This window comes from Schistocerca serialis, chromosome 7, assembly GCF_023864345.2.
Source record: "Schistocerca serialis cubense isolate TAMUIC-IGC-003099 chromosome 7, iqSchSeri2.2, whole genome shotgun sequence".
In the NCBI taxonomy this organism is placed as follows: Eukaryota; Metazoa; Arthropoda; class Insecta; order Orthoptera; family Acrididae; genus Schistocerca; species Schistocerca serialis.
The window spans coordinates 271407433-271421707 of NC_064644.1; the positions used below are offsets into that span (position 1 = coordinate 271407433).

A 14275-nucleotide genomic window follows, 5' to 3' on the forward strand; every position below is an offset into this window, starting at 1 on the left:
CAAAGGAAGAGCCACATGTGAAATGATATATGTCATATACCAGCTGTTATCTAAACACTGTTCGGCCTTTTACTTTGGCATGACCGCCACCAAGTTATCAGTTAGGATGAATCGGCATAAGCAGAGGATGTATACTGGCAATTCACAATATCCTGTCATAGAGTGTGTTCTACAACATGACAGTCATGACCTTGGTGCCTCTTTCAGCACGTGTCATCTGATTTTCTGTCCCAGACACCTGTTTCTCAGCCCTCCGCTGGTGGGAACTGAACTCGTCATGATGCTTTGGCAGTATTCTCTTTCTTACATTTTACCTTATCTTGCATCTTTAAGCTCTCATGTTTTCAAATCTCATCTGTGCAGTCCCCAACAATCAGTCTTTCCTTCTCATCCCATCCAGGAAGTCTCCCCTGACCCGGGGTTCTGGTTGACTTTTCAAAATTCTACCCCTTTTCTGAAACCTCACCAGTTCTTTTCCTTCATTCGTCTTCCTTCCCCGTTAACCCTCGTGCCAGGAAGAGGAGCCACTGGCTCAGGAAGCTTACAGAGTTTAATTCGTTCTATATGTGTGTTTTCTTCTGCCTTTGGTGAGTCAATTTTTTATCTATCCAATTACATTATATTCTCAAAAATAGAATAAATGAGAAGTAATATTTCTAGGATAATTACAGTAATACATTGTATAGAAATAAAAATAAGACATACCAGTTTTTAAAAACTCAGTACACTGTATCTTTGCAGGTCACACTTACAATTATACCATGACAAGAGCTTCCAGTAAGGCCTTTCAGTAAGGCAGCATGCCTTAAATAACACTCTGTGGCTCTTAGTTGGTATTAAAAGCAATAGGACTTGACAATGTTAATTTCCACTTAACATGTACAAATTAAATAAAGAAAAAAAGTGGAATTGTCACAATAAAATTCAAAATAATATCTACAAATTGGGCATACAGTTATTTCATGAAAAATAATGTACAAAAATAATGACGAGGACTTGTCATGTTAAAAATTCAAATTTGTCACATATTAAGTGTACGGTTACTTCACAAAAATTAAAATGGACAATTGTGTTGATTAAACATTTTAACATACAGTTATAACATTATACAAGGCAGAGCTTAATGCAACTTTATGCTACTATAAGGTATATAAACTTATATTACAACCTCTTTTTATTTTCGTAGGTTGAGGATGTAAAATGTAATGGGTTTATATTAATGTATGACATGTAAAGAACTATAGGCTTTGGTACTGTCACCATCTGGTGGCTGTTGTGTTTACTTCCGCCATTGACACTTCAAACTTGGCTATATCTGCCTCAGCCCATGGCAGATGCACACACAATGGACAACAGGCAAGCACCACTGCTTCACTAGTAAGTCTCAGAAAATGTCAGAGTTCCAGTTCAGTCTGAAATCATTTTGTTCATTGAGCACATGCTGTGGTTCTTTCTTGCCATGAACAAAGATTTCCATTTCTTCTAGTATGTCTAGGGTGTAGCCTTTAGATGCCTTGTATAAAATTTCTAAATTATCTTGCAAATGGCCTGTTTTATTTCAGACGATCACTGAGGGCATTCTTGTTTTGATCATATGTGTGCTCTCTAAGTCTAACTGCTAAGTTCCGGCCATTTTAGCCAACATAAAATTTATTGCAGTCATGACATTTTATTTTATAAACACCAGAATCCATGAATTTATTACATAATGTCAGTAGTTTAGTGTCATATTGTTCCCAAGGCCCCTTTCATGCAAAAGCCTATGTTCACTGTTTCTTTTTTAAAGCAGTGCATGATTTATTCAGAGTGTGCACCATATATGTCATTACCACATACTTTCTATCATGAACATCCTCTTTACAGTCATTAGTCCCCTTTTCTCCCCCCTCAGCTTGTACATTTTCCTCATGTCATTTTCTTTGTATATGTTGGCCCTTACAACTTGCGTGATTATCCTGCGTTCTTTCTTGATTTCATTACTTTTTTGTGGTAGCTTAAGATCTATAGTGCCCCTGGTGCAGGGTGGGGCAGCTATGAGCCAGGATGATGCGAGCAGGAGGTGTAGGCAAAGTGGAAGCCCAAGAGATTGCAGAGAAAAGCTGCTGCAAATGTAACAAGTTCTTTTATTGACACGTCTGGGCTGCTTGATACAGCAGGTCAGCGGCTGACTGGTAGCTAAATTCTGCTAGGCTGGTTGTCTGCACATCCTGCGATGCTGCCACGGTACTGCAGAGTACCAACAGACTCATTGTGTACGGTGGCCATACGGTCCCCATGCCATTGGCTTGCATTCTCGATGTTGCTGCATCCACTCCAGCCCCTGGTGATGCATGGCTGTGTCAATGTGGAGGATGCACATCACATGGAGATGCCCATCCCACAGTGGCAAGATCTGGTGCACAGAGCTGCCCTGCCATGGCCACAAACTGTTGCCTTCTACTGGCAGGTCCATGTGGCATTCTCATCCTGCACAGCCCTGTGATGCTGGTTGGGATGTGAGACTCAGAATAATCGTATTACAAAAATGACCAATACTTATAGTTGGCAGCGCCTTGCTTGTTGTGCCACTACCAATTACTTATTCTAAAATACTACTGCCACTGTCTATGTAGAAATCTGCCTTACTCCTTGCTGCACTAGTTTGTGCTGTACCATAGAGTTCTTTGTTTTCAGCAAGCTGACCTGGCTCCCAACATTGCATTGGCCTTTATTACGGTGACATCCCACACTCGCCTGTTGTCTGTGCTGCTGCAGTACATCACTCAGGCTGACACTAATATGTCCATATATGATTGTTACACTACAGGTCCTATGGGTGGCTGATGTAAAATAAGCCCATTCCTGTCAATTTGGATGGCTAGAGATGACTTTCATAATTGTATCTGTGTCTATCGGTATTTTGAATACTGAAAATAAATGTCTCTTGTGATGGTTAGGTCCAAATATTTTATACTACAGTCTGTTTTGGACTCTACCATTAATTTAATTTTTTTTGAATCGCACTCATTTCTTTGGCTATACTGCAAACCTCATCCTTATCACCTTTATAAAGTTACATTAACCTCTACATTGTGTAATGTTATAACTATACATTAAAATGTTTTATCAATATAATTGTCCATTTGAATTTTTACATATTGACTTTTATGAAATGGCCATATGCCCAATATGTGATGTAAATTTGAATTTTTACATGACAAGTCCTATTCGTTGTTTTTACATATTATTTTTTATGAAATAACTGTATGCTCAGTTGTTGGACATTATTTTGAATTTTACCATGACAATTTTTACTTTTTATCTTGTGTTTAATTTGTGGACATTAATTGAATTTTAACATGGTCAAGTCCTTTAACATCACCTATTGTCGACAAGAGTATTATTTGAGGCAGGCTGCCTCACTGAACAGCACTAGTCATGGTACAGTTGTACATGTGGACTGACGAGATGCAGTATATTGAGTTTTTTAAATGTGGTAAGTCTTAATTTTGTTTCTATTCATTCATTACACCATATTAAGGTTGTCGTCTGCACAATGCTGCAACCACAATTTTTAATCACTTTTCCAGTGATACAAAATGTCTGACAGACAGCAGAGTAAGATTTGAAAGTTAACTGAAAAAATGTCTTCTTGAACTTACATATGTGTGTCTTCTTTTTTATGGAAAGAAAAGGGAAAAAAGCCCTTGTCGGTGATCAGCATGTAGGCATATTTATAAAAAAATTGTGATGTAAATATAAAATGACTCGTACCATATCATAACAATTTATTCTGCAAATGATCCATGTAACATGAAACTAGCTAACTAGTACACAATTGAAGACTACTTAGAGAACACAGAGTAGTGGTTAATAATGAAGGGGAGTGATTACAATACCCTGCCACATTACAATATGTGGTCATATCATGTTTGCATGTTTTTGAACTGTTTATTTTCATTGTGTTGTGATGATAAATCCTATATCATTTTAAGATGACCCCTGTACGCATAAACAAAAATAAATAAGACAGAATTGTGACTACAGCCAACTAGCAAAGACTCGCAGAATAGAACTGTACAGTCAGTATATCATCTGAACTGTTTACTTTTGCACAGTTTCACAGCTTCCAGCACTTTTTTCAAAGAAAGCTGCCACTCCACAATATAGTCATATTGTTGGTCGTAGCTAGTCTTTTCTGTGCTCAGGTGCTGCCTTCGACTAGAATGCAATGGTTTGTGTTTTGTAATGTTTCATAACGTATGTTATTAACTTTAAAGATTACAAACACAATATGAGAGATCGAAGTCGGTTGACAGAAAAATCTACGTCTTTCTTTCTAGGCTGGGATAGATACTACTCCCACTCTGAAATGAGTTAGATATGACTAAAAGTAATTGAGGTGAATGTATTAGTGTTCACATTAGGTATTTCATAATCATATGAAAAAGAGAGTACAGAAAAGTAAGTACCTTTATCCTAACATGGAACGAGCCAATAGAACTTGTGCAGGAGGATTAAAAAATTATAATGTGAGGTCTGTTCAAAACATTATAGAACCTTCTCCACAAAATTTTTCTATGCTTACATTTTACTTTTTGTGTGAGGTCTCATTTTAAATAGTCTCCATAATTGATACACTGTTCCCAATTACATTTCCATTTCCAGAAGCATTCTTAGTACACCTCTTGCTGGATCACGTGAATCACCGTCTGTGAATTTTCTTTTATCTCATCTATCATTGTAAATCTTCGTCTTTTCAATGGGATTTCCAACTTTGGCAATAAGAAAAGTCCACAGGAGCCAGGCCTGGAGGGTACAGAGGATGAGGTTGCACAGTGATTTTTGTGTGTGTGTGTGTGTGTGTGTGTGTGTGTGTGTGTGTGTGTGTGGGCACACGCGTGCGCAATAGTCGCACACCAACAGGGATGAACGGATGAATGTGCGGGTGTGTTCAACACATCTTGATAGTACCATTAATTAACAATTTGTCCCTGTGGCCTGAATTCATGATGAACTAATCCTTCAGCATCAAAGAAAACTATCAGTGTGGGTTCGACGTTTGCTCTGACCTGATGAGCTTTTGTCTTGGAGAACCTTACCCGACTCGTGAAGGTAGAACCTCGGTCACATCATAACTGTAGACTCATGTCTCATCACCATTTATGATTCTCTTAAAGAACATCTGGTTCTCATCTGTGTTATCCAAAAGCTTTTCACTGATTGTTAGGCAAAGGTCTCTCTGGCCTTGACTCATGAGCCGTGGCACGAACTTGTTGGCAACATGATGCATTCCAAGATGCTGTATCAGGATTTCATGACATGATCCATCTGAAATGTTACATTCTTCTGCAATCTCGTGGACAGTCAGTCTTCAATTGGAACAAACAATTATGCTGACATTCCTGACATGAGCGTCGTAAACTGTGTGACACAATGTTCTACTCAATACAGCACTGAACAATAACTAACAGACATACAACAATGAAACTTGTAGTAGTTACACATTAAACACAGGCGTGTGCAGGGATGCCAACCCTCCAACACACCGTTGGCATGAAATTACTAATGTACCGGAATTTTTTGAACAGATTTTGTGTATAATATATTTCTTGTATTTTCCTTAATCTTTACAGCATATTTATCAGTTGCTGAACTAGCACTTGAAATTGAGAATTAGGAATAAGTACCTTTAGAAAAATTCATATTATTGGTATCTTTAAATGTGTGACATATAGGCAGACAATAACACTTTGCCTTTTGTTTCAGCAAACACTAGAGCTGGAAATTCAAGAAGCATTTCTACGTTTTATGGCAACAATATTGAAGGGATATCGTTCATATTTGTTGCCAATTACCAAAGCACCAACTGTGGGAACCACTGACCCTAATTCATTATTTGACCTACAAGGTAATATAATTACAAATCAGGTGGCATTTGTAACATCATTAAAAATTTGCTCTTAATCTAGTTTCTAACCTACATAAGTTACCCTCCAGTGAATTTAGAGGACATTTCAAAAACCGTAATGTTTGCTGATGTTGCAAGCATACTAATAGAGGGGCCCAAACTCAGCTTTAGCAGACACACCTCTGATGATAGTTGAATAGGCCACAAATGGTTCACAGCAAATAGTTTATGCCTTAATCCCACAAAGATTTGTATTATGCAATTTCAAGCACGTAAACATGACCTGTTAGCATCATAAGTGGACATAATGGCCATACTCTAAATGAAACTTTGTGTGCAAAACTCCTAGGGGCACATTGGATATAAGAAATGAGTCAGCACTTGAATAAACTGATCAATTTCAGTCCAGCATGGTATGCCTTTAGTTGCATCTCCCATTGTGTTGTCTTATTTTGCGTATTTTCATTCCCTGTTATCTTACGGAATTATTGTGTGAGGCAGTGCACTTAAAATAAATAAAATGTGTGTTCAGCAGATGTAAGCATTAAGAATATCATGTAAAGTAACTAACTTTACATCTTGCCGAAGCCTTTTTAAGGATCTTGGAATTCTTACCCTCAGTTCTCATTACATTTACTCTTTATTGGCTTTTGTTGCTGATGATAAAAATTAATTGGAAATGAATTAATGATAACAACATTCTACTATAAATAGAATACCATAGCTGTACAAGACACAAAAATAGTTTTCATGTAGACTTTTTCTCCTTGTCCAGGTTTCAGAATGTAGTTACAGGGTGTATGTGACCTGGGACAACCGGGAGATCCGGGAAAAACGCGGGAATTTTTTCATCCAGTAGAAATCCAGGAAAAAGGCGGGAATTTTTTAGAATCCCGGGAATTTTTCATTGTTTTAGTTTTCAGTTAAATTTTTGTAATTTTGACTGCTAAGAACCGATACTCTAACAAAGGATATTACTGTGTCCAGCTACTGCAGAATAATACTGCAGCATTAAAACATGAACGAGAGAGCGAGAAAGGGAAAAAAAACAAAAACCACGAAAATAAAACTTAAATTGCAAAGAAAATCCGCCATATAAAAAACACAGTACTCGTACAAGCGTCTGCAACCAGCAAAATGTACCAAAGGCTTTCAGAAGGCTATGCAATGCTTCATAGCAACAAATTGCCTCCTATGAGCATGATGCCACCACTGTTTACATTAGTCTCATTTAATCAGTTACGACTGGCCTCATGCACACGCGCAGTTCAGTCGCGTATGAGTAGTACCTTCTCCTGCTTGTGGCTGCAGAAATGTGGCTGTTGGCTGGCAGCAGTAGCAGCAACCAGCCACACACTACTCGGAAGAATTTTACTGGCGCGCCCAAGCTGTCAGATTCACGCGAGCGCAGCAGGCCCAGGTCAAGTGGGGGGTGAGGGCAAACCGGGGTATCTGAACCAGCCGGCAATTTCGGGGGGAGGGGGCAAATTCATATTCTTCAGAAAAAAAACCTTGTTTCACAAAGCACCTAGCATCCAGTGCACGTGGGTCTATCGATTATTCGGGGGAGGGGGCAAATTCATATTCTTCAGAAAAAAAACCTTGTTTCACAAAGCACCTAGCATCCAGTGCACGTGGGTCTATCGATTATTCATATGATTTTGAAATGCACCCCTGCTGGTTTTTGAACACATTCTATGTTGATTTGTGAATGAATTATATGTTGATTTTTGAATGAGTGCATAGTGTACATGATGTCTCTGCCAGGGGAATCCTCGGCACATCTAGAAATAAACTTTCCTGCAGACAAAACGGGACAGGGCTATATGAGCTGAGTGGAATAAAGCCGAACCGTTGAATGCCAACTGGTGCTTGTTTATGTGATTGATTCGGTTTGTGAATGTTCAGCAATGTTATAATTACTAGCGAAATCCATATATTCAGACTACCAGAGTGGAAATACACGACTAACAGGAATAACAGGTAAGAAAGAAAGATTATGCATTATCTTCTCGGTGTATCCAAGAAAGTGAAATTTTTACAGAAAATTTTTGGCCAGATCGCTACACTAGACAGGGCCTATGGTAGTCTTCAGCTGGCAGCTGCTTAATTTCTTTTCCGGGAAATGCATTGTACGAACATGTAATAACGGCTAACCGGAGAATAATTGCTGGTTAATTAAACTGGTGATTGTGGCAGGGTTAGTAAAGTTAACCGGAGAATGAGTTTTGACAGTGGTAGGAATAGTTACAGAATTTGTGATGACAAGACTGTTTGTTAGAATGAGGAAGGAGAAGAAACGGTGACACCACACAAATTATGGAAGAATATGACGATTCCAAATTTATACAAAAATTTAGTTTTTCTACTTTTTAGTCTCATCCATGAGAAACTGGAGCATATGAATGAAATATGAAACTATTTCCTAACGTAAAGCTTTTTGCTTGTAGTAGGCCAAATAGGTATTTCGTATTGGTACTTCGTGAATTATATTCTGTCGTATTATGAAAATAATTATAATTGCCAAAACAGTCTCATTTATTTGGTGTGTGTGTTACAGTTGCTGCAATATTAGAAAGGCCTAATTTGTTTTATCCAGCACACAGTGGCAAAATAGACGTAATCAGATTGAGAAACCAAACCAGTCTGGGTACTATTTGTATTAACAGCTTTTTCAGTATTAGACAATGACATTTCTATTTTTCATGCAGCAAAACGTTTGACAAAATTTGGTTAGGTAATAGTTCTTTCGCAGAAAGGAAAGCACAGCTTGTAAAGCTGTAGCAAGATTAGGGAGAAAAATGGCTAGGACTTAAGGATTGAAGAAGTGTGTACTGTATAGCCTGTCTCTTGTCTTTTACTGGTTTTAGGTATCCTATATTTAATTTTATGTTACACAGATCAAGTTTCTAGCTAATAGGCAATAAAGAGTCCAGATTTTCTGAAGAGTTCTTGTTCTTCTGGTTACAAATAATCCTATCCAGTATTAATTGCAAGGTTCTCTCTCTCTCTCTCTCTCTCTCTCTCTCTCTCTCTCTCTCTCTCTCTCTAGGACATTTTAATTTCTACTGTCCGGGAGGTGGGGGGGGGGGGGGGGGGGGGGAACACGTTTTAGTTTCACAGAGCGAAATCAAGTGACATGCGGTATAAGAATGTTGTTTGAAGAGGCATGACACTGCAGGCACACTTAAGGCCAAATAACATGTCTTACATTTCCTCGAAGATATGTGTTTTATGTATCATACTCTTCAGAAAGGTGTTCGCCACAAAATGAACTTATTTTTGAAAAGTTCTTATTAATTTTTGATGTTCTAGTGTGCAGAGCAGTCTGAGTTAGGGGGGCTAGTCTCCATGTGACCCATGTTTACATTTAGTGATTTTTGTGTTTCCTCTTTGTTTACTGCTCTCACGTCCAATGAAAACAAGACGGATTTCTGTGGCTCGGAGCTATTAAGTGAATTAAAACAGACCTGCCCTCTGCAGGAGACAAACTGCTCAAGAAGCGGGAACCACTGATATCAAAATGTGCCCACACAACAGCGTATTGAAAAACAGAGAGAATTTAACAGAGACACATATTGCTTCCATAAAATTTGGGGAAGCTGTTGATAATATAGTTGGAAAAAGTTACAGAGAACAAACTGTTCAATATTTACATTGATGATGCAGTTCACAGATTGAATTCTTGGATAAATACTGGAGCACAATTAAATGATTTGGTAAAACTAAAATCACTCCCATATGCTGATGATGTTACACAGATTTTTTTCAAGAGAAAATGATTTACAAAAATCCATTCGAGAACTGTGTATGTTAGAATGCCACTTCCAAGGTTTGAATGCCACTTCCGAGGTTTGGGCGGTCATTCCAGCCCCTTAATGACAAGGGCTGGCGTGTCACACAGCCTGGATATAGTTTTAGGCAGGCTATTTTGCACATTCAACTAGGTTAATACCAGGCTGCCACCCGCATACCACCTTAGTTTAGCACTATTTCAAAACATTTAGGAAGCATTCACACACTTTCACATGGGTAAGATTACATGCAGACTGTTGGGGTACACAAATTTGGTTCCCAGGTGGGATGAGGAGAGGAGTATAAAGGGGTGGCAACATAAAGGGCATCTGGTCATTCTTTGACATTAACAGTGCCAAATCTGATAGTAGCTGTGCAGCCCCTAGTAGGTATGGGATATAGACAAAAGAAAGAAGAAGAAGAAGAAGATGATGATGATGATGATGATGAGATGCACAGAATATAACACGAAAAGATCTTTTAGTAAACCTAAGTCAATGGCATTTTGCAGAAAATATTCAATGTGAACTAAGGTGGTAGTAAATGAAAAAACAATTAAACAGGTAAAATATTTTAACAATCTTTGATGTAAAATATCACATAAATATACAGAAGTTGTGCTGATTAAGTTGAACAGATTTGTAGTTAGTGAAATTTATAAAACAGTTGCACTGTCAACATTTTTATGTAGAAGTAAACCACGCATATGGAAGAAAAGACAAGAAAAACAAATGCAAGGATTATAAATTATATTTGTCAGAGTAGTGAAGGGATGTAAAAGAATAGATAAAATACAAAATGAAGATATTCTAAAAGAGTTGAAAATTTGGAACATAAAAGATAAATGGAATGAAAACAAAAAGAAATGGAATGAACATCTACAATCAGTGGGTCTACAGAAACAACTATGTCAGATAAAGAGCTTTAAAACAAAAAGGGATCCTGGCAGACTGAGAAAAAGACTGGAAACTGCAGAAGAAGAAGAAAATTCACAGATTGAGTTTCCATAATGTCTTTCTCTTACGACAATGTGTAGCTTCTTTTATTTCATTACATGTTCTTTCTAACTCTTCACCATCTGTGGAGAGCAAGTTGGCATAAAAATTTATACTGCTGTGGTAGGTGTTGGCATCCTGCCTATTTGGCTACATTAATGTGTTCACTATGCTGTTTGTAGTAGCTTATCTGCATTTGTAATTCCTTATTAATGGATAGACTTATTCCTGCATTACCCCTATTTGGTTTTGTGTTTATAACCCTGTACTCACCTGGCCAGCTGTCCTGTTCCTCCTACCATCGAACTTCACTAATCCACACTACATCTAACTTCAGCCTAATCATTCCCCTTTTTAAATTTTGTAACCTACTTGCCCTATTAAGGGATCTAATATTCCATGCTCCAACCTGTAGATTGGAGGTCTGTTTTCCCTGGTGATGTCAGTCCCATCAAGAGATATGAATGTGTGACTATTTAACCTCCGGAATATTTTACCCAAGAGAATTCCATCAACATTTAACCATAGAGTAGGGTTGCATGCACTCAGGAAAAATAATGGCTGTAGTTCAAATAATTAAGGTATAGAAAAATTTAATCATGAGTAGTGAGTGAAGCTCAATTGTAGGAAGAGGATGAGATGGAAAAATAGTAGATGATACGGACAGGGGGAAAGGAATAAAAGAGAAAACCACCTGATAGAATTTTCCAAAGAGCATAATCTAATCATTGTTAACATTTGGTTTAAGAATCATGAAAGACTTTTGTATGTCAGAAACAGACCTGGAGAATGTTTCAAATTTATTATATAATGGTAAGAGAGAAATTTCAGAACCAGTTTTTAAACTGTGAGACATTTCCAGGGGCAGATGTGGACTCTGGCCACAACTTATTAGTTAAAAACTGTAGATTAAAACTGAAGACATTGCAAAAAGGTAGGAAATGATGGAGATGGGACCTGGATAAGTTGAAAGAATCAAACGTTGTTGCAAGTTTCAAAGGGGTCATTAGGCAACAATGTACTGAAACAGTAGAAAGGAATACAGAAGAATACGAATAGTAGCTTTGAGGGATGAAATAGTGATGGCAGCAGAGGATAAAATAGGTAAAAAGACAGTGCCAAGTAGAATTCCTAGGATATCACAAGACATATTGAATTTAATTGATGAAAGAAGAAAATATAAAAATGCAGCAAATAAATCTGATGAAAGCAAACACAAACACCTAAAAGATAAGATCATCAGGAAGTGCAAAATGTTTAAACAGAAATGGCTGTAGGACAATCGTAAGGAAACATATATCATTAGGGGAGAGATAGATGCTGCTGAGGAGAGATAGATGCTGCTGGGAAAGATAGATGCTGCCTATAGGAAAACTTAAGATGCCTTTGGAGAAAAGAGAAACAGCTGTATGAGTATCAAAATCTCAGATGGAACGGCAGTACTAAACAGAGAAGGGATAGGTGGAAGGACTGTATAGAGGGTTTATACTAGGTAGATGAACTTGAAGGTAATAATATAAAAACTGAAGAGGACGTAGACAAAGATGAGATACTGCAAGAAGAATTTGACAGAGCATTGAAGGACCTAAGTTGAAACATGGTCTCTGGAGTAGGCAACATTGCATCAGAAGCACTGATATCCTAGGGAGAGCCAGCCATGACTGGTCTGCAAGATATGTGTAACAGACAAAATACCCTCAGACTTCAAGAAGAATGTAATAATTCTAATTCCAAAGAAAGCAGGTGCTGACAGTTATGAATATTACCAGTCTGTTAGTTTAATAAGTCATGGTTGTAAAATACTGACTCTAATTATTTGCAGAAGAATGGAAAAACTGACATAAGCTGACCTTGGAGAAGATCATTTCCGATTCTGGAGAAATGTGGGCACACACAAGGCATACTGACCCCACAGCATACCAGGTGTAGAAGTATGAAACTGGAATTTCCCTAGAGATGATGTTAGTCTCTGTGTAGGGACCATGAGACCGCATCTGCAGCACCATCTGTTTCCTGTAATGGCTGACAACAAATGTCAACACACAGTAACCCAAGTTCCATACATCTATGTCTGTTTCAAACCTGTAAACACAACTACTTTTGTGCCTACAAACTACTATTTGCAGACAGCATTGGTTTTCCATTATCATTTGAAGAAAACTGCTGCAGAATTGCATTGAATGCTTGTCAAAGCGTTCGGTGAACATGCTCGTGGGAAACACCGTGTTTCGAGTGGTTGAAAAAATTCAAAAGTGGTGATTTTGACATGAGAAACAATGAGTGCTGGAAACCACTGAAAAAGTTCTAAGACAATGAATTGCAGGCCTTATTGGATAAAGACGATACTCAAACTCAACAGAAACTCATGGAACAATTGAATGTGATGCAGAAAGCCGTTTCTCTTCAGTTGAAAGCTATGGGAAAGGTGCAGAAAGTGGGAAAATGGGTTCCACATGAACTGAATGAAAGACAGCAAGCAAATCAAAACACCACTTGTGAAATGCTGCTTGCCAGATACAAAGAAAAATTGTTTCTCCATTGAACAGTGACATTTGATGAAAAATGGGTATATTTTGAGGATCCTAAGTGTCCTAAATCATGGGTGAATCCAGGCAAACCATCGACATCCACTGTAAGACCAAATCACTTTGGAAAGAAGACATCTCTCTGTGTATGGTCGGATCAGAAGGATGTCATCTAGTATGCGCTGCTAAAACCTGGTGAAACCATTAGCACTGATCACTACCAACAGTAAATGATCCATTTAAATTGAGTGTTATGTGACAAATGACTGAAACATGAAAAAAGGCAACACAAAGTCATATTGCTTCATGATAATGCCCCATAACATACAACAAAACAGGTCAGGGAAATGATCAAAGTGTTCAGTTGGGAAATACTAGGGCCTGCAGCTTATTCTCCAGACTTGGCTCCGTCCAATTATCATGTGTTTGCATCGCCGGGATGCACTCTTGCTGAACAACGGTTCAATTCATATGAAAACGGCTCATTGACTGGTTCGCTTAAAAAAACTGTTTTCTGGCATGGCATTCATAGCCTGCATAGAGGTGGAGAAATGTATAAATAACAATGGAATTTATTTTAAATAAAATATTGTTTATCAGTTTCAGAATACAGACATAATTATTGCAGTCAAATTCCAGTTTCATACTTCTACTCCTGGCAGGTTTGAACATAGGTTAAGGAAAGAAAAACCTATGTTTACAGCTTTTGTAAATTTGGAGAAAATGCTTGACAGTGTTGAGTGGAATACACTTTTTGAAATTCTGAGGGTAGAAGTGGTAAAATATATAGAGCAAAAGAACATATATTACTAGGTTAGATAGAGCAGCAATCAGTCATAGAATTAAGCTGCTTTAATATGACATTTATAGTCACAACGCAGATCGTGTGCTGTGAAACTAACATATAATTTTATGACAGTAATAGTTGAACTGTGTAAGCATTCGCTTGAGCACGAACAGCTGCTACAATTCCGCACTGGAATGTAATGTTAACATTAAAAGACAACGATGTGATGGACTTCTAACTTTTGTAAATCACATTGTAATATATACTCTTGTATTTGTTTTAG

At 37.8% G+C, this 14275-nt stretch overlaps 1 protein-coding gene across 3 annotated transcripts in view; it reads left to right on the forward strand.

Moving 5' to 3' along the window:
* The window catches only part of LOC126412139 (DENN domain-containing protein Crag), a 302966-nt gene that overhangs the window by 77805 nt on the left and 210886 nt on the right, over positions 1-14275 (forward strand). For all 3 annotated transcript variants that reach the window (XM_050081588.1, XM_050081589.1, XM_050081590.1), the window contains exon 11: positions 5749-5890. In XM_050081588.1, coding sequence (XP_049937545.1) covers positions 5749-5890 — 142 coding nt within the window. The remainder of the gene's footprint in view (positions 1-5748; positions 5891-14275) is intronic.